Source organism: Pan troglodytes, chromosome 3 (genome assembly GCF_028858775.2).
Source record: "Pan troglodytes isolate AG18354 chromosome 3, NHGRI_mPanTro3-v2.0_pri, whole genome shotgun sequence".
Classification (NCBI taxonomy): domain Eukaryota; kingdom Metazoa; phylum Chordata; class Mammalia; order Primates; family Hominidae; genus Pan; species Pan troglodytes.
The window spans coordinates 140,748,186-140,770,910 of NC_072401.2; the positions used below are offsets into that span (position 1 = coordinate 140,748,186).

The following is a 22,725-nucleotide window of genomic DNA, read 5'->3' on the forward strand; positions in this document are numbered from 1 at the left end:
CTTTAGGCAACCTGGTGTCCCCCATTCCTGGGAGGTCACCATATGGATGTCAAAATTAGTGAGGACATCCGATCAGCATAGTGCACTATATCCTGAGCTCAAGATATCCTCCTGCCTCAGGTTCCCGAGTAGCTGGGACTACAGGCTCATACCACTGTACCTGGTAATAATTAAGGTTTTGGGGAGTTGAAAGTTATGGTGCTCCTACTGAGGAAGTCAAATGTATATTTGTCTACTAACCCTCCATCCTTTTTTAAAAAAATCAATAGTCGCCGGGTGCGGCGGCTCATGCCTGTAATCCCAGCACTTTGGGAGGCTGAGGTGGAAGGATCACTTGAGTTTGAGAGTTGGAGACCAGCGTGGACAATATAGAGAGACTTCCTCCCTACTAAAAATAAAAAAAAATTTAGCTGGGCATGGTGGCACACACCTGTAGTCCCAGTTACTCCGGAGGCTGAGGTGAGAGAATCACTTGACCCTGGGAGTAAGCCCCTGTCTCAAAAAGACACCCCAAACAAACAAACAAACAAACAAACAAACAGAACCCTCCAAAAAGAACAATCAAAAGTTAGAGTTTTCTAGGCCGGGCGCGGTGGCTCACGCTTGCAATCCCAGCACTTTGGGAGGCCGAGGCGGGTGGATCACAAGGTCAGGAGATTGAGACCATGGTGAAACCCCGTCTCTACTAAAAATACAAAAAATTAGCAGGGCGTGGTGGTGGGCACCTGTAGTCCCAGCTACTCGGAGAGGCTAAGGCAGGAGAATGGCATGAACCCGGGAGGCGGAGCTTGCAGTGAGCTGAGATCGCGCCACTGCACTCCAGCCTGGGCGACAGAGCAAGACTCCGTCTCAAAAAAAAAAAGAGCTAGAGTTTGCTAAATCATAGACTTAAAGTCATATTAGCAAAAAAAAAAGACAACAAATTTTGTGTTGCCATAACAGTGTGTAAAAGTAGTCACCCAAATGAAAATCATTCAAATTAAAGGAGAGAGTCAGAAAACACTCTGGTAACAGGATTCATCCTTCCTTTCTAACTTACCAAAATGACTCCTCTAGAGAAAACAATCTTTGTGATCCTATGTTTTCTGAGTAACAAGGTAGTTCTGCCTTCCTGATATACTAAATAAATGTTCTGATCAGAAATTAAGAGGTGATAACAAGAGTAAATCCTTCAGCCCTGATTTTTTTTTTTTAAGACAGAGTTTCACTCTTGTTGCCCAGGCTGGAGTGCAATGGCACGATCTCGGCTCACCACAACCTCTGCCTCCCAGGTTCAAGTGATTCTCCTGCCTCAGCCTCCTGAGTAGCTGGGATTACAGGCATGTGCCACCATGCCCGGCTAATTTTTTTATTTTTAGTAGAGATGGGATTTCTCCATGTTGGTCAGGCTGGTCTTGAACTCCCAACCTCAGGTGATCTGCCTGCCTCGGCCTCCCAAAGTGCTGGGATTACAGGCGTTGAGCCACCGCGCCCAGCCAGCCCTGATTTTTGAATCTGTGTTCACAACAACTTTTCTTACCAATGTGTCCTTAATTACCACTGACCTTGTTATCAGGTGGTACCTTCCATATTGAAATACTTCTATTAATGTACCTTAGAATTAACATTTTCTACAAGTTGTCACAATATGCTTTATCTGAAGAATACAGAAGTATTTTTATTTCTTTTTATTTAATGATGCAAAATACAAATGCTGGCTTGATATATATTCACATATAACTTTTTCTCTCACATTTACAACTCAACAGATGGTGAATCCAGAGGAACAGCTACAATCACTATACGGAGCATACCTATAATGAAGAAAAAAAAAAAAACTGTAGCATTAACCAGCAGAAATAATATTAAAATTAAACTACTCTGAATTCACCTTAGAACATCAGAAAAAGTCTAGAAAAGACCCACAAAGAGTACCAATACCTTATTTTATTTAATTTTAACAAAAAATATTTTGCCTTAAATATGAAAGAATAGCAAAAGCCATCTGGTTTGTATTTCAATGCCTATTTCATTTTTACCTCTTTTTTTTTTTTTTGGTAGAGACAAAGTCACTATGTTGCCCAAACTCCTGGGCATATGCTATCCCACTGCCTAGGCCTCCCAAAGTACTGAGATTACAGGCGTGAGCCACCAAGCCCAGACTCATTTTATCTCTTGATTGGCTGATTAGAGTAGTGAAATGGGCAGGGTGCTAATAGAAAAAAGGCAAACGATTTGGATAATCAACAGTAAAGAGCTCAGTTTCAGAGTTATAAAATATGGAAAACAAAGGATAGTCTGTGATCACTATGTTTATTATACAGCAGATATAAGTTACTTAATCAACCCAATTATGAAAGCTGAGATTTTTAAGTGACTGTTCACTTATAAAAGGATTAATATAGGATTTTTAAAAAAGGTTTTCAGAAATACACCATATATATATATATGTACACTGTATATGGTATACTTATACATATCTATAGATGAATATATTATTTATTCATTCATTTATTTTTGAGACAGAGTCTTGTTCTGTTGCCCAGGCTGGCTGGAGTGCAGTAGCCCAATATTGGCTCAATGCAACCTCCCAGCCTCTGCCTCTTGGGTTAAAGCAATTATCGTGCCTCAGCCTCCCAAGTAGCTGGGACTACGGGCGTGCACCACCATGCCTAGCTATTTTTTGTGTATTTTTAGTACTGATGGGGTTTCGCCACGTTGGCCAGGCTGGTCTCTAACTCCTTGCCTTAAGTGATCCACTCGCCTCAGCCTCTCAAAGTGTTAGGATTACAGGCGTGAGCCACTGCGCCCAGCCAGATGTATATATTTTATATATATATAAAATAAACTTTCTCTTTTAAATCACAGACCATGCAGAATAAACTATCTTGTTCATAACTAGGTTTTTTACCAGGAACTGTCCAATTGGATATTAGTTGAGTTGACAATCATAATGAAATAGTCATGCAGAAAAAAATTTAAAAATTGATTGCTCTGGCCAGGCGCAGTGGCTCACGCCTGTAATCCCAGCACTTTGGGAGGCCGAGGCGGGCAGATCACGAGGTCAAGAGATGGAGACCATCCTGGCCAACATGGGAAAAGCCCGTCTCTATCAAAAATACAAAAATTAGCTGGGCGTGGTAGCGCGCACCTGTAGTCCCAGCTACTCGAGAGGCTGAGGCAGGAGAATTGCTTGAACCTGGGAGGTGGAGGTTGCAGTGAGCCAAGATTGTGCCACTGCACTCCAGCCTGGTGGCTCCATCTCAAAAAATAAAATAAAATAAAAAGAATCGATTGCCGTTATACATTCATCACTTCTACAAATATTAAACTCCTAAATGGACCAGATGAGCAAGTTGCTGAATAAATGATAATTAATAAAATAGGTTTCTGTTCTCATGGAATTCACACTCAAGTGTACAAGATAACCAAACAGACATTAAGAAATACACACACAAAGAATAATAATTTGTCATAAGTGCTATGAAAGCAAAGTGTAAAGCACTATCAGATTTAAGAAAATAATATGATTTTGGTTTCATTCTTTTTTTTTTTTTTGAGAGGGAGTCTCACTCTGTCACCCAGGCTGGAGTGCAGTGGCACGATCTTGGCTCACTGCAAACTCTGCCTCCCGGGTTCACGCCATTCTCCTGCCTCAGCCTCGCGAGTAGCTGAGACTACAGGCGCCCGCCACAACACCTGGCTAATTTTTTTGTATTTTTGGTAGAGACAGTGTTTCACTGTGTTAGCCAGGATGGTCTTGATCTCCTGATCTTGTGATCCACCCTCCTCAGCCTCCCAAAGTGCTGGGATTACAGGCGTGAGCCACCGCGCCTGGCAGATTTTGGTTTCATTCTTAAACATACCTTTCTTTGAACAGAGTCAAAGACTAATGATTAAAAATGATTACGCTAAAAGATTCTTGAGGCTAGCAAAGTGGCTCATACCTATAATTCCAACATTTTCAGAAGCTGAGGCAAGGAGTTTGAGACCAGCCTGGCCAACAGGTCTACAAACAAACAAACAACAAACAAAAAAAACCCCAACCCCCCCAAAACAAAACCAACTGCTTGAGGCAAGGTATTACAAATTTATAAATTTGTCACAGACAGAAATATGGGTGCTAAAATGTATAAACCTAATACAAAACAAACAACAAGCTTGTTTTTCAGTATTTAAAAAAGAGGTCAAGTTAATTTGCATAATCTATTCATCCAATAAACTTGTATACTTACTACATTAGTATTTCAAAAGTTTATTCCAGCCCATTTCTTCTTTTGTACTCTAAAATATCTTCATTGTGTTGTTTGATGAGCTACAAAGAGTTAAACAGTTAAAATTAGAAATGTAATCTTCCTGGATACTTATATTTTGTAAAGGAATAAGGATAGAAAAAATAAACAACTATTCTAGTTAGAAATAAAAGGCTAAGAGATCCAAAAGTTCAAAAACCAGGAATGGTATAAACTTGCTCACCACAATGTGACATACTAAATTTGAGAAGGGAGCCCTTAAATATATATTTATTTATTTAGAGACGGAGTTTTGCTCCACCCCAGGCTGGAGTGGAATGGCGTGATCTTGGCTCACTGCAACCTCCTTCTTCTGGGTTCAAGCGATTCTCCTGCCTCAACCTCCTGAATAGCTGGGATTACAGGCGTCTGCCACCACGCCTGGCTAATTTTTGTATCTTTAGTAGAGATGGGGTTTCACCATGTTGGCCAGGCTGGTCTCGAACTCTGAGCTCAGGTGATCCACCCGCCTCGGCCTCCCAAAGTGTTGGGATTACAGGCGTGAGCCACCGCACCTGGCCAAAAATTTAAATTAAACTACTGCCAAAAAATTTTACCTCATTTGGTGGGTAATAAATGTAATGAAATGGCTTATCATGAAGGGGTAAATCAATATGATACAGCACAACTTGGTTATTAAATGGGATCCAGGCTGGTTGGTGGATGCGTGTTATGCTTCTAATCTTAGAAGTGGGATACCTTGATTGAATGACCAACCCCACCACGAAACTGTATGTGTATTAATTAGATGTCATGGAGGACAGTCACATTTTTAGAACCACTGTCTGACAGAATATGCAACTGGAAAAACGGCTTATATACTATGACATTCATGGCAATCAAAGATCCAAGTTCAATCACTAGTGCTCTCAGCAGTAATTAAGCTTCTTGTTAGAGAAAACCTTAAATTAAGAATGTATAAAATTCATTATAAGCAACATTATTCAAAAAGATGAGTTACTATTAAGTTGTAAGTGACTCAAAATCTCTCACCCCTTTCCAAGTCAAAAATCTGAAACACTTCAACAAGAAAATTTAAAATATCTTAGAGCTGGGGGACAGTGGAGGAAGTCCCAAACCCATTAGATAAAAAACAAAATTTTAAATATTAATATAGCAGATACTTTAACTTTAAAAAGAAATTTTATCCCCACAGAGGCAGTGTTTCACAGTGTTTTATAGGATAGTGTGGCCTCTGAAGTCAGGAGAACTGGGTTCAGCAAACTAGTTTCTCCAAGTGTTTCTTATCTGTAACGGGTCAACAATAGTAGGTGCCACGTAGTGTTGTTGAAATGATTAAACGCAAGTTTATGTGTAAACCATGTGGTGTGAAATTTTTTTTTTTTTTTTTTTTTTTTTTTTTGAGACAGAGTCTCGCTGTATCTCCCAGGCTGGAGTGCGGTAGCACGATCGCGGCTCACTGCAAGCTCCGCCTCCCGGATTCACACCATTCTGCTGTCTCAGCCTCCTGAACAGCTGGGACTACAGGCGCCCTTCGCTACACCTGGCTAATTTTTTTTGTATTTTTGGTAGAGACGAGGTTTCACTGTGTTAGCCAGGATGGTCTGGATCTCTTGACCTCGTGATCCGCCCACCTTGGCCTCCCAAAGTGCTGGGATTACAGGTGTGAGCCACCACGTCCGGCCTGAAAATTTTTTTAAAAAGGTCGCTACACACTATGTACAATTTCCAACAATGTATTTATACAAACATTGATTAAAACCTAATGGAAGTCTACTGGGATTCAATTTGTACAACTTGCACACTGCTGGTTTGTCCTTACAGCATCTGAAAAAGGTACCTTCATAAAACTCCAATTAGCCTCAATTCTCATTAAGAAATAAAGTATAATTACTATTGCCGGGCGTGGTGGCTCACGCCTGTAATCCCAACACTTTGGGAGGCCGAGGCGGGCGGATCACTAGGTCAGGAGATCGAGACCATCCTGGCTAATACGGTGAAACCCCGTCTCTACCAAAAATACAAAAATTAGCCGGGCGTGGTGGCGGGCGCCTGTAGTCCCAGCTACTTGGGAGGCTGAGGCAGGAGAATGGCGTGAACCCGCGAGGTGGAGCTTTCAGTGAGCCGAGATCACGCCACTGCACTCCAGCCTGGGAGACAGAGTGAGACTCCATCTCAAAAAAAAAAAAAAAAAAAAAAAAAAAAAAAAAAAAGTATAATTACTATTTAGTAAAACTGCCATTCCTTACAAAACCATGTTAAGGAACAATAACAGAAATTTTAGTCCCATCATACTTTTTCAATGTTGCTGAAATCTTAATTTCTTTTTAGTCCTTGGGATTTCTCTTATGGAAAAATATGTATCAGCGATTATATAAATATCCTACTGTTATGAGAGTTTCACTGCCATACAACATATAACAGCACCATTCAATCTCGCAATGTTATGTCATTCCCTTACCACGCTGGTGTAGTCTCACGACATCCGGGAGTAAAGTACTTACATAGATCCACAAGAAGACAGTGGTGCCCAAGGTGAACCCAACTTTCAGCCAGTCAGGTTTGGCATTCGGCGGCTCTCGCACGTAGAACTTTGATCGCACTGAAGCTAAAAGGGGAAGAGGGTCTGTAAATTTGTAACTTACTGCCTTGTAGGGAAAAAACCCTAACATTTACGTGCGTATTATCGCATTTAATTCTCCCTTCAACTCCCCCATCTCCCACTTAAACAGCCAAGGAAATAGAGGTTCAAAGAGATCAAGTACCTCGCCCAGGGCCACTGGCGAGTTAGACAGGACGCACCTGTCCTGTCCGAGGCTTTCAAAGCCTCGTTTAAGGGCTTGCGGACCCTCAGACGACTCGGGAGTGGTCATGTAAGAGGCGCCCCGGGGAGGGTGTCTCCTCTCCCGGTTTACGGGACCTAACGTACAGAGGTGGGGAAGGCAAGGACCCGAAGTCCACTTACAAAGGCCAAGAGTGGTCAGGTTGAACTTGGATAAGTGCTAGAGGCGGGTGATGGGGAGCAGAGAGCCCTGCGTAGGGGACAGGCGTGGGCTGGGCCTTGGGTCGTCTGCCGGCGAAGGTCACTGCAGGACGAACCCGGGCCGCTGCCGCCTCCTGCACCCGTGGGCTGGGTCCGCCTTAGGAGGGGTAATCTGAGGGTCGAGTCGGCCTGCACGAGGAGGATACTCACGGCCGCTCGGGAGCCTGGCGGGGGCCAGCAGCCGGGAGAGAGGACGCAGCAAGGCGGACGGCGCCATCTTGCGTGGCCCAGCTCAGTCTCTCCGAGTTGGCAACAGAACCAGCGCCACCTGGCGGCCGGAAGTGCGGGACTCGAGGGCTCTGCAGCAGAGCTCCGTGGGGGCGTCAACGTGAATTCCAGCACGGCAAGGTTCTCTAGCACCCCGGCCTCAGCCTTCTGTCTATACAGTGGAATTAGGAAGAAAACAATTAAAAGAAAAAAGAGTTTACCTATTCTCTGTCCTCTGGGGGTTTTTCACCCCATCTCTACGGCTATTCATCAAGAGGTTTATTAAAATTTTCCTACATGAGCCAGAAGAAAGAAAAGTGTCGTGCTGAATAATAACTAGCATTTGGATTGAATTCTGTGGTCCAGGCATGGTGCATTAATGTATCATATGGTTTACATTCATTGTCTTATTTCATCTTCAAAACGAGCACATATCATGCCGTGGTTATAAGCCTCAATTTACAGATGAAGCTTAAAGAAGACAGCTACTCATCCAAGGTGACATATTATATTTTATAGTTGAAAAGATCTAACACTTACCATTTACACTCACGATCATACTGAAGCCTCACAAACCTGTGAAGTAGAATTAGTGCCTTAGGTAGGCTTAAGATCACATAGATGGCAGAGGTGGGATAGAGTTTGAGGTCTTCTGACTCCAGATCTAGTGATCCTCATTAGCCCACCTAACAGACTTGGACCACCCTAGACCATAAGCTGTAGAATCAGCGTTCAAAGCCATTCTGCTCACCACTTTTTAGCTCTATGATTTCTAGGCAAATTACTTAACCTCTCTATACCTAAGTTTTACATCTGTAACATAAAACCTATAGGGTTGCCGAGAAGCTTAAACAAGTGTCTGGTAGTAGTGAACAATTTATTTGGTTTTGCCTATTAAAGACATCGTTCTGAGGAATAGGTTTTATCTTGCACAGTTGAGCCAGATCATTGTACATTCAATTCAGTTCAATCTGATGTCTAAAGACCAGTAAAAATATTTATAGGTAACAGACAATACATTTTGACCCTTTAAAACTAATCCTTTAAACTTTATGTCATTAATTTTAAAACCAAAATAAATGATAGCAAATCTCCTATATTCTCTTTAGCAATGTTATTTTAAGATCTTTTTTAACCAAAAATTATTGACCAAAAAGTCAATTAATTGCACTGTGTTTTCTGGCTCATTTTAACATGCAAATGGTGGCTAAATGGATTGCTAAATTGTGAGTCACTTTAGTTTGTAACCTAGTTTGAGCCTCCTGGACTCATGCTCAAGTAAGTAAACTACCCAACGAATGTGCTGAGCCAGTTGTTGGTTCGCCACTTATTGTCCACTCAGCAACCTGTCAGTTGTATATCCTTTCTACACCATCCGTTGGAAGCTTGTCCTGACGAAGCTTTTGCTAGTATCCAACAAGTTGAAACAGATGCTACCTTTAGTCAGAGTATTCAGAACCAGTAAGCAAATTACTAATTTCAGTACTGCTATTGAGAAAGACTGCTTTGTTCTTTTTCAGAGCTTTGGCCCTTGTATCCTTTTACTAGTGTGTATTTTGGGAAAGTGATGAAGTATAAGCACATTTTTCTCACCATATTAGAGCTGATGGGAACTGTACACTTGGAGTACCCAGCTGTATGTGAAACTGCATCTAGAAAAGAATCCTGATTAAGTAATTCCAGCTAGGAACTAATATCTATAATATTTTGTTAGAAGTTGCTTCATAACATTCATGTAAGCATCTTCAGAATTTGAACACTAAAATCTTATTTATGATCCAGGTGAAAAGAGAGAGGATTTGAGTTAGCAGCTAGAAAAGCAAAGTTTCAGTACAAGATTTTTCCACTGGGAAAAAATCACATCTCCCAAGGAAGGTAAAAAAAGAGCAAGAATTGAAAAACAGTATAAAATGCAAAAAACAAAACAAAAAATCCGTATTTTTATTGATACAGCATGCATGAGAATACTATGAATCAAACTTAGGACTTGGGCCAGTCACAGTGGCTCAGGCCTCTAATCCTAGCACTTTGTGAGAACAAGGTAAATGGATTGCCTGAGTCCAGGAGGTCAAGACTGGCCTGTGCAACATAGGTAGATAACTATCTCTACAAAATGATTTTTTAAAAAATTAGCTGGCTGTGGTGGTGCATGTCTGTGGTTCCAGCTACTCGGGAGGCTGAGGTAGGAAGATCGCTTGGACCTGGGAGGTGAGGCTACAGTAAGCCAAGACTCTGCCACTGCACTCCAGCCTCGGTGACACAGTGAGACCCTGTCACAAAAACAAAACAAAACAAAAGAAAAAAACCAACAACCTCCCACCTCCCCACACACCAAGATGTATCTATAAGTTTTTATTTTTTAAGACTCAGCAGCTGGGCGCCCTGGCTCACGCCTGTAATCCCAGCACTTTGGGAGGCTGAGGCGGGTGGATCACCTGAGGTCGGGAGTTCAAGACCAGCCTGACCAACATGGAGAAACCCTGTCTCTACTAAAAATACAAAATTAGCCGGGCATGGTGGTGCATGCCTGTAATTCCAGCTACTCGGGAGGCTGAGGCAGGAAAATCGCTTGAACCCAGGAGGCAGAGTTGCGGTGAGCTGAGATCGCACCATTGCACTCTAGCCTGGGCGACAAGAGCGAAACTCTGTCTCAAAAAAAAGATTCAGCAGCAGGCCGGGTGTTGGGGCTCACATCTATAATCCCAGCACTTTGGGAGGCTGAGGTGGGTGGATTGCTTAAGCCCAGGAGTTCAAGAGTAGCCTGGGCAACATTGAGAAATCCTGTCTATACACACACACACAAAAACCCAGAAGCAATAGCAAATTGTTAACATTTGTTAAATCTAGGTGACAAATACATGAATTTCTTTTATATTGTTTCTTTTTTTTTTTTGGAACAAGGTCTCAGCTCTGTTGCCCAGGCTGGAGAGCAGAGGTGTCATCACAGATCACTGCAGTCTCGACCTCTGGGGCCGAAGGAATCTTCCCACCCAAGCCCACAAAGTAGCTGGGACTACAGGCTCACAGCAGCACACCTGGCAAATTTTAAAATTTTTTTGTAGAGACAGGGTCTCACTATGTTGCCCAGGTTGGTCTCAAACTTCTGGGCTCAAGCGATCTTCCTGCCTCAGCCTCCCAAAGTGTCGGGATTATAGGTATGAGGCATTATGCCTGGCCTATGTTTTTTTTTTTTGAGATGGAGTCTCACTCTGTTGTCCAGGCTGGAGTGCAGTGGTGCCATCTTGGCTCACTGCAACCTCCACCTCCCAGGTTCAAGCGATTGTCCTGCCTCAGCCTCCTGAGTAGCTGGGGTTACAGGCACGCACCACCACACCCGGCTAATTTTTGTACTTTTAGTAGAGACGGGGTTTCACCATGTTGGTCAGGCTGGTCTTGAACTCCTGACCTTGTGATCTGCCCGCCTCAGCCTCCCAAAGTGCTGGGATTACAGGCGTGAGCCACCAAGTCCAGCCTTTTTTTTTTTTTTTTTAAATAAGATCCAAGTACTTAAGATGTAACAGTCTCAATAGAGAACATCTTACATATATGGAGAAATTTCACTCAACATATCCCTTTTGTAGAATTAAAGTTTGCAAGGTAAATGATTTTATTTCTTTCTTTTTGGTTAATATTTTTTAGAGTTGGCATTTGGAACATAGTGACATGCAAGCACATGGGGTAAGATGAATTAACTATCATCATCAGCAGCAGCGGCAGCATATAGCCTTGGATATGTTAACTTTCTGAAAGCATGGCTGTTACTTACAGTATAACTCAAATGGGATCTCTGTTTGTGAAACTGTGGTGATCAGAGTAAATATATATTTTTTAATTCAATTCAGGCTACTGTGTGGTCAGACTGTTATCTGTAGGTGCATTTTAACTAGCAAATGAATCAGTTAAATGTTGAATCAGACTAGTATTTGCCGAGCCTTTAAAATTGCCATTTCTTTGTCATCGCCCAAAAAGAATGTAACATTTGCCAAACTCTATTTCTGGCTCATCTAATCAGGTACTCAGGTTCTGGTGGAAGCTACTGATTGTTTCAAAGACCAGAAATTTTCTTCCTCTGAAGGAAAATAGAATATTCTTTACAGGAGAAATTTAGAGAACTATAGCAAATAGTATTGCTGTAGGGATTTTTGGATATGAAGCCAGAGATTTGGATATGAAGCCAGAGATTTGGAAATCCAAGCTAAAACTATCAACTGCATTTAGACTATTTTTCTGTCTTTCAATAGTTCAGACAGTTGAAAGACCTCTTGGGGCAGTGAATTTTGCAGGTTATTAGTAAGTAACAGCTTAAAAATGAATTATAAGCTTGTTCTTAGTTTTATAAAGTTAAGGTTAAAATACTGGCCATATTTCAAACTGAAACATAGTTTCCTGTATATATGATTTTTCTCAAACTTTTGAAGAGAGATCACAGAATTTAAGGAAACTCCAGGATTTGACTGTTAAAAACCTTATTTATGACCCCGGTGAAGGGAGAGGACAATCAATATAGCAGCTAGAAAACCCAAGTTTATATTGGGAAACATATATCTCAACTCACACCTTTCAGGGACAGTTAAGAGAAGTTTGAAAATTAAAATATCTTTGTAAATAAATTTAAAACAGTAAAAAACACGTACATAACATATTGTTTAATAATTCATGATGCAAAGAATGCTACAGAGTGAAATCAGGATTTGGAAAGAGGTAATCAAAAACCAAAGGTTAAAAGTGGCTCATATAACTTGAAAATTTTTAGATCAATGGAATGCCACTTTGAAAAAGTTTTACTGTCAGCTGTTAATGAAATGACTTACATTTTTGGAAGGACTCCTATTCGGTATGTAGTCTGACCTCGCCTACTCGAGTAGTTCCCTCTAGTATCCTTGCCAGTCTTTGGCTTCTAAGATCTGAGAATTTCTGGGGATGGGGACTTCGAGTCACAATATTAAGAACTAGTTTGAAGCCAGCTCCAGGGTAGTCTGTCTTTAAGTCTCCACTACTCCGCTCCAAGGTGACTCATAAGGTCGGTCCGTCAACTCTGCATTATATGGCCTCAACAACGAAATTAAAACACATACTTTAACCTCCAGAGGCTCCTTTGGCAGTGCAAATATGTCACTTCGGATCTGACTAACTACCTTTCCAGGCTGATCTTAAGCAACATTCACCAAATTACCGATACGACAGCCAGGCCCATTTCATCGGTCAAGCTCTTTCACGATTTTCAGACTCTGTTAAGCCCCTTTCTCCCCTGGGCTGTTAACAAGTCTCCACTGCGGTGAAGCTTTTTTCATTTTCCACTCCGCCTCTGCTCCTTAAATTAGGCATTTCGTCCATGATCAACTACAGCGCTTCTCAAACACCTACACCTGTATTTTAGCACTTTGGGCTCAAACGATGATCACACAGTGAGCGAGACTCTTTCCAAGGAATGAAAGGTCAATCTAGCAGGAAGGCGCCAGAGAGGCTGTTTTTGATGAGGAGGCGGTGTGAACCGTACTTGCCTAGCCTCCCGTAGCTCCGCGGGCGCTTCGAGGGCACCACGCACTGAAATGATGGGCGGGGCCTGCCCCGACCCTCCCGGCCTCCACAGGCGGGCCAGCCTCCAGGTTTCCCGGCAAGCTCCGAAACCCAGAGGAGGTGGGGAAAGGAGGTCACCGCGCCTGCGTGTTAGGAAGCGTGACCCGGGTGGGAAAACCCTCCGCGTCCGCCATTTTGGCTGCCTCTGTCGGTCTGTTCAGTTACCACGTGAACCGCCGACGGAGACCCGTAGTGGGGGAGGCGGCGGCAGCGTTAAGTGAGAAAGGAAAAAAGACAACGAGGAAAAAGGAGGTGTCCGGGTAGGGCAACGCGGCGACACCCGAGGCCTGGTGGTGGCGGCGGATCGAGATATTCAAGGCTGAAGCAGCTACGGAACGGCAGCGGCGGCGGTCGGACAAACTGACTGACCGAGCCGGGTGGTGGCGGGAGCAGCGGGAGCAGCCGGAACGATGCCGGCCGTGAGCCTCCCGCCCAAGGAGAATGCGCTCTTCAAGCGGATCTTGGTAAGTGTGAGGCTCCGGGCAAGCAGTGGGGAGGATTTAGCCGGTAACCGGGCCTGTCACCCCTAACCTCGGCCCGGCGGGCACTGAGCCACTCCCGCCCGGGACCCCGCCTTCATAGCCCTCGTCAGGCCGAATGCATTGCTTTGCTCCCTCTCTGTGGTTCCTACTATGGCCCGCGCGCCAGGGACCACAGGCTTCTTCATTCCATCCCCACGCTTGAGGCCCTGGTTCCGGACTAGGCCCCGACCTCCCGGCTTCTAGACTGCCGGTTCTCATTCTCCCCGATTTGGAGGAGAAGAGGCCCGGCCTTTGGCGGGCAAGTGGGCGACACCGGCAGGAGTCGCGGCCCGGTTGGTGTGGGAACCCTGCTGGCAGGCCGGGGTGGCACCCTTGGAAGGAACAGGTGGTGCGGATGCAGCAGGCTCATTCATTGCCTAAACGCGGTTCTCCCTCCATCATCTGTCCCTCCCTCTTCCTCTTCTCTTGGGATTCACCTGTCTCCGCCCGGCCCTGGGTCACCGAATGACCTGAGAGGAGGGAAAGAAGGAGTTCAGAGAAGGAAAGAAAGCTTTTCAAACGACTACCTCCTTGTAGTCAGTTGCATACTGGAGTCTTCAGCTCCTCTGCCTCCGTTGTTCTCGTTTCTGGAGTAGGGATGAGGCATTTATTTCTTAGTTTCCGAGCGGGAAACAGCCCCACCCCGTCACTCTTCTCGGGAGGTGGGGCCCATTGCGAGGGGGCGGTTCGGTAGGAAGTAAAAAGTTGAGTCTTCAGTTGAAACGTTCCAGACCTAGACTTTTCTTATACACTGAAGTATATTAACACATGCAAAAACTTACCAGAGAAAAGAGAATATAAGAACTTTTGAGATGGATTTTGTTGACGCTAGCTCAGACTTATTCCCTACATTTCAAATGTGTGCAGTTTGCATTTTTTTAAACCATAAATGCATTGATGTTTGCAGGGACTGTTTACATTGTAAAATATGTCCTGTAGCCTTGGAGCTATAATTAACACATTGTAGCACATTTTTTGTTTGGCATTTAGTATGTGAGTTCCCCCTTTCACGCAAACGTTTCCTTATGATAGAATTAACTGTATTTGCCAAATTTAAGACTTTTAAAATTTGGGATGTGTGTGTGAAAGTGTTAGCCTTTTCCCCCGCAGTTATAATTTATTTCACCTGTTTGAAAAGTAGAACAACTCTGGGGATTCAGTTTTTCTAGAAATAAATAATCATCCATTTGAACTAACTTTGATTTTACAAAAGTGTCCATATGCCCTACAGATTTAGTGAATTCATTTTGAAAAACATTAGAAAGTCACATCCAGTGTCGCAAAACTGTTACCTTGAAATTCTTACTGGAATTTTGTTTTGTTTTAAGACTAAGAGTGTAGGTGGAGCTGTAAAATAGTTTTAGGAAAAAAGTTACTTTTAAACCCTTAAAAAGACTAATTGGTGTGCAGGTAGAACTGTAACATAAGTTTAGAATAGCAATTTATCTTTAATCTCTTCTTCACAATTCTTTATTTTGAAAAAAATGAAACTGAAAAGTTGAGAGAACAAGGAACACTCATAAACCTTTACTTAAATTTATTTACCATATATGCTTTCTCTCTCCCTATGTATATGTATATATACATTTGTATAAAAGTAAGTTGTAGACGTAAAACTTATCTCTAGGCTGGGCACGGTGTCTCATGCCTGTAATCCCAGCACTTTGGGAGGCTGAGGCAGATGGATCACTTGAGGTCAGGAGTTCGAGACCAGGCTGGCCAACGTAGTGAAATCCTGTCTCTACTGAAAATACAAAAATTAGTCAGGCATGGTGGTGTTCGCCTGTAGTCCCAGCTACTAGGGTGGCTGAGGCACAAGAATCGCTTGAACCCAGGAGGTGGAGGTTGCAGTTCCAGCCTTGGCAACCGAGGAAGACTGTCTCAAAACAAAAACAAAAAACTTCATCTCTAAATACTTAAGCAAGCATCTCCTAAGAATAAGGACATCGTCTTGTATACTTATAACAATCATTCTCGAATATTGTCTAATATCTGGTTCATACTGAGATTTTCTCAAGTGTTAGCACTTTTTTTTTTTTTTTTTTTTTTGAGACGGAGTCTCGCTCTGTCGCCCAGGCTGGAATGCAGTGGCGCGATCTCGGCTCACTGCAAGCTCCGCCTCCTGGGTTGACGCCATTCTCCTGCCTTAGCCTCCCAAGTAGCTGGGACTACAGGTGCCCGCCACCATGCCTGGCTAATTTTTTGTATTTTTTAGTAGAGACGGGGTTTCACCATGTTAGCCAGGATGGTCTCAATCTCCTGACCTAGTGATCCGCCCGCCTCGGCCTTCCGAAGTGCTGCGATTACAGGCGTCAGCCACCGCGCCCGGCCAAGTGTTAGCACTTTTTAAATAAATCAAACTTTTAATTTTGAGAAGACTGTAATAATCACGTAGTTTAAGGAATAATACAGTGCACTTTACTCAGTTTTCCCAACACTAATACCTTGCAAAACCATGGTTCATTATTATAACATTGATACAATCCACCAGTCTTATTCAGATTTCCCCAGTTTACTTGTACACGTGTGTGAGTGCTCGCGCACGCGGGTGCAGTCATCCCTTGGTATCTGTCGGGGGTTGATTTCAGGATCCCGCGAGATTCCAAAATTTGCGGGTGTTTGAGTCCCTTATGTAAAGTGGTGTAGTATTTGCATATAACCTATGCGAATGTATACTTTAAATATCTCTAGATTACTTATAATACCTAATGCAATATTACTGTTATATAGTTATACTGTATTTTAAAAATTTGTATTTTTTATTGTATTTTTAAAAATAGTTTTTACCTATGGATGCAGACACCAAGGATAATGAGAGCTGACTGTATTTACTTCTATGCAGCGTTATCCCATGTATAGATTGCACCACTACAATTAGGCTACAGAACAGTTCCTTCAGTCCAAAGTACCCCCCTCTGTTGCCCTTTTAGAACCACATCCATTATCTCTCCCACCACCCTCCCATCCCCTCTCGCTGCAGGCTCCAGCAACCAGTACATGTCCTCTATTTGTATGATTTTGCCATTCTTTTGGGTTTAGAGATAGAGTCTTCCTCTGTTGCCCAGGCTGGAGTGTAGTGGCTATTTATAGGCTCTATCAAAAGGGCACTGTAACCTCAAACTACTGGACTCAAGCAGTCCTCCCACTTCAGCCTCCGGAGTAGGGGGGATCACTACAGGGCTACTACATCCAGCTAATAGTTTATTCCTTTTTATCGCCAAGTAGTATTCCATGATATGGATGTACCACAGTGTGTTTAACCATCCATATAATAGCAATTTTTGATTAAACATCTTAATTTTTTTGTGATAGTGTTAGTGGGGGCAAAAACCTGTAAGTTTATTGCCAAAATCACAGTGCTGAAGATCTATTAAGTTATATGTGAGAGAAATGTGGAAGTCACTAAATGAAAGAAGAGTAAAGGAGCTAAAATGTCCTTATTGTTCTCATACATTAGGAATGAAGAAGGTGTTACTGACCAAAAGGATAGTATTGATTTTTTGAAATTGCTTCTGTTTCTTGAGATTCAATAGTAAGTTAGTGCTTTTAAGATTTTTTTTTTTTTTGCCCGGTCTGATAAAGGAAATGTTGGACATAATGTGATGTGTGTGCTCTATGTAATCAAGTGTTGCTAGGTTGGTAACTTGTTGTTGTTTTTTTTTTTTTTTGAGACGGAGTTTCGCTCTTGTTGCCCAGGCTGGAGGGCAATGGCATGATCTCGGCTCACCGAAACCTCTGCCTCCTGGGTTCAAGCAGTTCTGCCTCAGCCTCCTGAGTGGCTGGGATTACAGGCGTGTGCCACCACACCTAGCTAATTTTGTATTTTTAGTAGAGATGGGGTTTCTCCATGTTGTTCAGGCTCGTCTCAAACTCCCAGCCTCAAGTGATCCACCTGCCTTGGCCTCCCAAAATGCTGGGATTACAGGCCTGAGCCACTGCTCCTGGCTGCTTGGTAACTTGTTAAATCATTCCTGCATCATTCAACTTTTGAGCTGCTACTTTGTTAGTTGTACTGTACTTGTTATGATAAACTTAAGTAGGAAATACAGTTAGTTTGTATTTCAAAATAAACATTTTTTTTCCTTAAATTTTTAATGGAAACCTGCTTTACACATAAGTTTGCAAAAATTTTAGAGTTTCTGCAGTGGATTTGCCTGGCTTGATCTAGTCTAGTTGATCTCTAAAATTCAGTTTTGTTGTATATTTTTCTCTTTTTTCCAATATTACTCTTCTGTTTTCTGACTAAAGCGTTGTCCTAAGTTAGTCAAAATGCTTGCATAATGTTTCTTGCTGATAATTTGTCTAGAAAAAGGGTGGGATGAATTTAATGTGACATATACTATGTAAGAGTTTATTTTATTTTGTTTGTTTTTTGAGACAGTTTTGCTCTGTCACCCAGGCTGGAGTGCAGTGGTGTGATCTTGGCTCACTGCAACCTCCACCTCCTGGGTTCATGCCTCAGCCTCCCAAGTAGCTGGGATTACAGGCGCCTGCCACCACACTCGGCTAATTTTTTTTTTGTATTTTTGGTAGAGATGGTGTTTCACCATGTTGGCCAGGCTGGTCTTGAACTAGTGACCTCAAGTGTTCTGCCTGCCTCGGCCTCCCAAAGTGCTGGGATTACAGGCATGAGCCACTGCACCCGGTCCTATGTAAGAGTTTAAGGAAGACTTGTGTTTGCCAGAAGCTGGTTTTTTTTTTTTTTTGGTCTGGTTTTTGTTTTGTTTTGTTTTGTTTTGTAATTACAAACTGTTTTAACTTATTTGGAAAATTAAGTCATTAGAAAATTGTGGCCTTTGCCTACTGTTGATGCTATTTGTTTATCTAAAAGTTTGAGGAGGTTACCAGATATTTATACCACTTTGTTAGGATCTAGGTTAAGGGTAGGAAAAATGAGGTTGCCAGAGTAGAACAAAATCCACACCTTAGATTTTAACCTGCTTGGAAAAGGTGGACATACCCTAATGCCTTTCAATCAAGTGTTGGTAGGTTGGTTGCTGTTGCTGCTGCTTCCTTCTCTCTTTTTTGCTCTTCAAATGTTAATGTCAGTTATAAGAAAAATCTAAGTTGGGAATAGTTAAAATATTGTACATCAATAAATGTAGTTTTGGACTTTAGCCTGAATGATTTAAATTGTTAGTTGTAAGTGTTAAAGGACAGAATTTTTCTTTCCTAGAAAAGTGGTGAGAGAAGTTAAAATAGCATGATGATTATGTTTGTGATTTGTCACTATTTGCCAGGTAAAATGAGAAATCTACCATTTGCCAGGCTCTGCTCTAGGTGCTTTAGAATAGCACTGCACAGTAGAATTTTCTGTGATGATGGAAATATTTGTTATCTGCTCTAATATGATAGCCATTGGCCATGTGTAGGTTTGTTTTTTGTTGTTTTTGTTAAGACAGGGTCTAACTCTGTCACACAGGCTGGAGTGCAGTGGTTTGATCACGGCTCACTGCAGCGTCCACCTCCCGGGCTCAAGCTATCCTCCTAGCTCAGTCTCCCGAGTAGCTGCGACTACAGGCGTGCCACTACGCCTGGCTAATTTTTGTATTTTTAGAGACGGGGTTTCGCCATGTTGGCCAGGCTAGTCTTGAACTCCTGGGATCAAGCAGTCCTCCTGCCTTGGCTTCCCAAAGTGCTGGGATTACAGATGTGAGCTACTGTGCCTGGCCTGGCCACATGTAATTATTGCACACTTGAAATATGGCTAGTGCAACTGAGGAGATGAATTTTTAATTAATCTTAATTTAAATTCAAATAGTCACATGTGGTGAATGGTTACCGTTTTGGACACAGCATGCTTTATTTAGAGTCCTTTCTTAATTCTCAAAACTTTTCAAGGTGGGGACATTTTTATTAAGCAAACAGACTGAGATTAAGGTCAACAGCTAGTGTTAGTTACAGTCTGGAATAAAACTTTTTTTCTTTTCAGGGCACTTAACATCACACCTGCCTAGTGTTTAACTATTTAGGGGAGGGGTGTAGGAGGAGGGTGAGGGAATTCTTTGTTAGGCAAAGGAGTAGTAATACTTATTAGGTGGCTGTATACATTGTATAATAAGTAAATTATTATTATTATTATTTTTTTTTTTTTTTTTTGAGACGGAGTCTCACTCTGTTGCCCAAGCTGGAGTGTAGTGGTGCAATCTCGGCTCATTGCATGCTCTGCCTCCCGGGTTCACACCATTCTCCTGCCTCAGCCTCCTGAGTAGCTGAGACTACAGGCGCCTGCCACCACACCCAGCTAATTTTTTGTATTTTTAGTAGAGACAGGGTTTCACCGTGTTAGCCAGGATGGTCTCGATCTCCTGACCTCCTGATCTGCCCGCCTTGGCCTCCCAAAGTGCTAGGATTACAGGCATGAACCACCGCGCCTGGCCCATTGTATAATAGGTAAATTATTTTATGTGATTTATTTTCTTTGGGAAAGTTAATGTTTCTGCTAGTTAATGATACTTAGTTTAGCTTTAGTTGCTGATGAAATTTAGATTAGGAATTGTTAGAAAGTAGGTGTCCATATGCACATGAAAGTTTAACTGATTAATTTCTTTGTGACAGAATTCCAGTTTTGCAACTAAGAGTGGACAGTAACTTTGAAATTGGTTTTAATATACTTTTGCTTGTACTTCATATATTTAGAATATAACAAAAAATCAAAAAATGGAAACAAAGTTTGGTCTGTTCTGAAATCCCATTCTGTACATAGTAGTTAATCATAAGTTTATTTATTTTTTTGAGATGGAGTCTCACTTTTGTCGTCCAGGCTGGAGTACAGTGGCGTGATCTCAGCTCACTGCACTCTCCGACTCACTGCAACCTCCACCTCCCAGGCTCAAGTGATTCTCCTGCCTCAGCCTCCCCAGTAGCTGGGATTACAGGTGTCCACCACCACACCCAGCTAATTTTTGTATTTTTAGTACAGACAGGGTTTCGCCATGTTGGCGAGGCTGGTCTCAGACTGCTTACCTCGGGTGATCCACCCACCTCAGCCTCCCAAGTGCTGGGATTACAGGCGTGACCCACCGCACCCTGCCGGTAATCGTAAATTTAAACTCGGATAAATTATTCCTTAAAAGTATACCAGAAAACAAAATGCAGTTTTGCTATTTTATATATGTGTATATAATGTGTATATAATTATTATAAAAATTACAAAATGATTTTTCTGTAAAAATCGAGTGAGGGCCGGGCACGGTGGCTCACGCCTGTAATCCCAGCACTTTGGGAGGCTGAGGTGGGTGGATCACCTGAGGTCAGGAGTTCGAGACCAGCCTGGCCAACGTGGTGAAACTCCGTCTCTACTAAAAATACGAAACTTAGCTGGGCGTGGTTGCAGGTGCCTGTAATCCCAGCTACTCGGGAGGCTGAGGCGGGAGAATCATTTGAACCCAAGAGGTGGAGGTTGCAGTGAGCCGAGATCGCGCCATTGCTCTCCAGCCTGGGGGACAAGAGTGAAACTTCGTCTCAAAAAAAAAAAAAAATCTAGTGAGAAGTGAAAATCTTTTAATAATGTGGTAAATTTATTCTTTGCTTGCTTTTTAAGTGTGTGTGTGTGTGTGTGTGTGTGTGTGTGTGTGTGTCCGTCCAAGATTTCACTATGTTGCCCAGGCTAGTCCTGAGCTCAGGTGATCCTCCTGCTTCAGCCTGCCAAGTAGCTGAGATTATGGTACATGCTACTGCGCCTGGCCTGTTTGCTTACTTTTTAATTTTTGTCTTTCTCGAGTGAGATGCAGTATGAATGAACAAATATTTTTGTTTTAAACTGACAGCATATATTTTTAAAATTCTGTATTGTGTTAGAAACCTGAAATGTTTTAAAAAATAATTCTTTTGCGTCAAGAGTGGGTTAAAAATACTTGTTTGTGCAGAGTGACCACAGTTCAGTTTTCAATAGTAGTAGATGGACAACACTATATTTTCAGAAAAGCAGACTAAAGCTTAAAAGGGAACTGAATTTAATGTTCCATTTTTTAGATGTGTCAAAGTCTTGCAGTCCTGGGTCATTATTGGGGCTCAAACTAGTTATTTGATGATAATAGAATTGCCATCCAAACTATTGGAGCGCTGGTTAACTAACAGTTTCCAGAGAGGCGGGCATGGTGCTCGGTGTGATTCGGGGACTGGAGAGATACTGTCCAGCTGGCCTCAACTGAAGGGATCTCTCTCCTTAGTGTGCAGTCTTATATCTTTTAATATTTCTGCTTCTGACAATGAAGTTCTGACAGAGCATTGATTCAAATATATCTTCTTTCTTCATAAAAGCATTTTTGGACATAAAAAGCTAGGTCGTATAAAGGATCATATGCAAAGGACTGTTCAGAATTTTCTCCCCCAGATACCTGTGTGACTCATTTTTCTTATTTGTTTTAGGACTTGTGCTCAGGTGTCCTTTATTTATTTTTAATTTTAAATTTATTTTTATTATTATTTTTTGAGACAGGGTTTTGCTCTGTCACTCAGCCTAGCATGCAGTGGCACAATTTTAGTTTACTTCAGCCTCCGCCTCCTGGGGTCAAGCGATTCTCCTGCCTCAGCTTCCCGAGTAGCTGGGATTCCAGGTGCCTGCTACCACACCTGGCTAATTTTTGTATTTTTAGTAAGGCGGGGTTTCACCATGTTGGCCAGGCTGGTCTTGAACTCCAGACCTCAGGTGATCCACCTGCCTCGGCCTCCCAAAATGCTGGAATTACAGGTGTGAGCCATTATGCCTGGCCTAATTAAAAAAATTTTTTTTGAGACAGGGTCTTACTCTGTTGCCCAGGCTGGAGGGCTGGAGTGCAGTAGTGTGATCTCAGCTCACTGCAACCTCTGTCTCCTGGGTTCAAGCGATTCTCCCACCTTAGTCTTCTGGGTAGCTGGGACTACAGGCACATGCCACCATGCCTGGCTAAACAGGTGTCCTTTAAATGTTATTTAGAGACCTTCCTTGGCTAGCAGTCAGTCCTTCTCACCTTGTTTTCTTATTTCTTACTTTATTCTCATTTATCAGCTTCTGACATACATTTACTTTTATGTTTATCACGTTTTCCACAATTAAAATGTAGGTTTTATGAAGATAAGGACGTCTGTTAATGGCTCTATTCACATTGGTTAAAATGATGTACCATAGTAGATGTTTAATAAATATTTGTTATGTGAAGTGAGT

The 22,725-nt window shown here is 42.4% G+C and overlaps 2 protein-coding genes across 16 annotated transcripts in view; one reads left to right on the top strand and one right to left on the bottom strand.

Moving 5' to 3' along the window:
* Positions 1-1,631: 1,631 nt before the first annotated feature.
* NDUFC1 (NADH:ubiquinone oxidoreductase subunit C1) lies at positions 1,632-14,256 on the bottom strand. 10 transcript variants are annotated; one of them, XM_063809044.1, is made up of 7 exons: positions 14,108-14,242; positions 9,076-9,134; positions 8,023-8,058; positions 7,426-7,654; positions 6,737-6,840; positions 4,215-4,294; positions 1,632-1,793 (listed from the first exon to the last, which is right to left on the bottom strand). In XM_063809044.1, the coding sequence occupies exons 4-6, from the start codon at positions 7,490-7,492 to the stop codon at positions 4,235-4,237; spliced, it is 231 nt and encodes a 76-aa protein (XP_063665114.1). In that variant the 5' UTR covers positions 7,493-7,654; positions 8,023-8,058; positions 9,076-9,134; positions 14,108-14,242; the 3' UTR covers positions 1,632-1,793; positions 4,215-4,234. The 10 variants fall into 10 exon arrangements, with proteins under 10 accessions (XP_063665114.1, XP_063665112.1, XP_016807725.1 ...); XM_063809042.1 differs by lacking the exon at positions 14,108-14,242 and adding an exon at positions 12,294-13,054; XM_016952236.3 differs by lacking the exon at positions 9,076-9,134 and having other exon boundaries at positions 14,108-14,256.
* NAA15 (N-alpha-acetyltransferase 15, NatA auxiliary subunit) overlaps positions 13,037-22,725 on the top strand; it is an 88,553-nt gene continuing 78,864 nt past the window's right edge. For 4 of the 6 annotated variants that reach the window (XM_001138279.6, XM_016952232.3, XM_009448306.5 and 1 more), the window contains exon 1: positions 13,037-13,523. In XM_001138279.6, coding sequence (XP_001138279.1) covers positions 13,470-13,523 — 54 coding nt within the window. In that variant the 5' untranslated portion in view covers positions 13,037-13,469. The remainder of the gene's footprint in view (positions 13,524-22,725) is intronic. The other 2 variants (XM_063809040.1, XM_063809041.1) reach the window with 1 other exon arrangement.

What these genes read in the sequence shown, in the direction of transcription:
- NDUFC1 (XM_016952236.3), bottom strand. Translation starts at nt 7,492, where the DNA reads ATGGCGCCGTCCGCCTTGCTGCGTCCTCTCTCCCGGCTGCTGGCCCCC. An exon ending in CGCCAGGCTCCCGAGCGGCC is followed by an intron (nt 6,841 to 7,425) that starts GTGAGTATCCTC and finishes TTCCCCTTTTAG; the next exon opens with CTTCAGTGCGATCAAAGTTC. An exon ending in CTGTCTTCTTGTGGATCTAT is followed by an intron (nt 4,295 to 6,736) that starts GTAAGTACTTTA and finishes AACTCTTTGTAG; the next exon opens with CTCATCAAACAACACAATGA.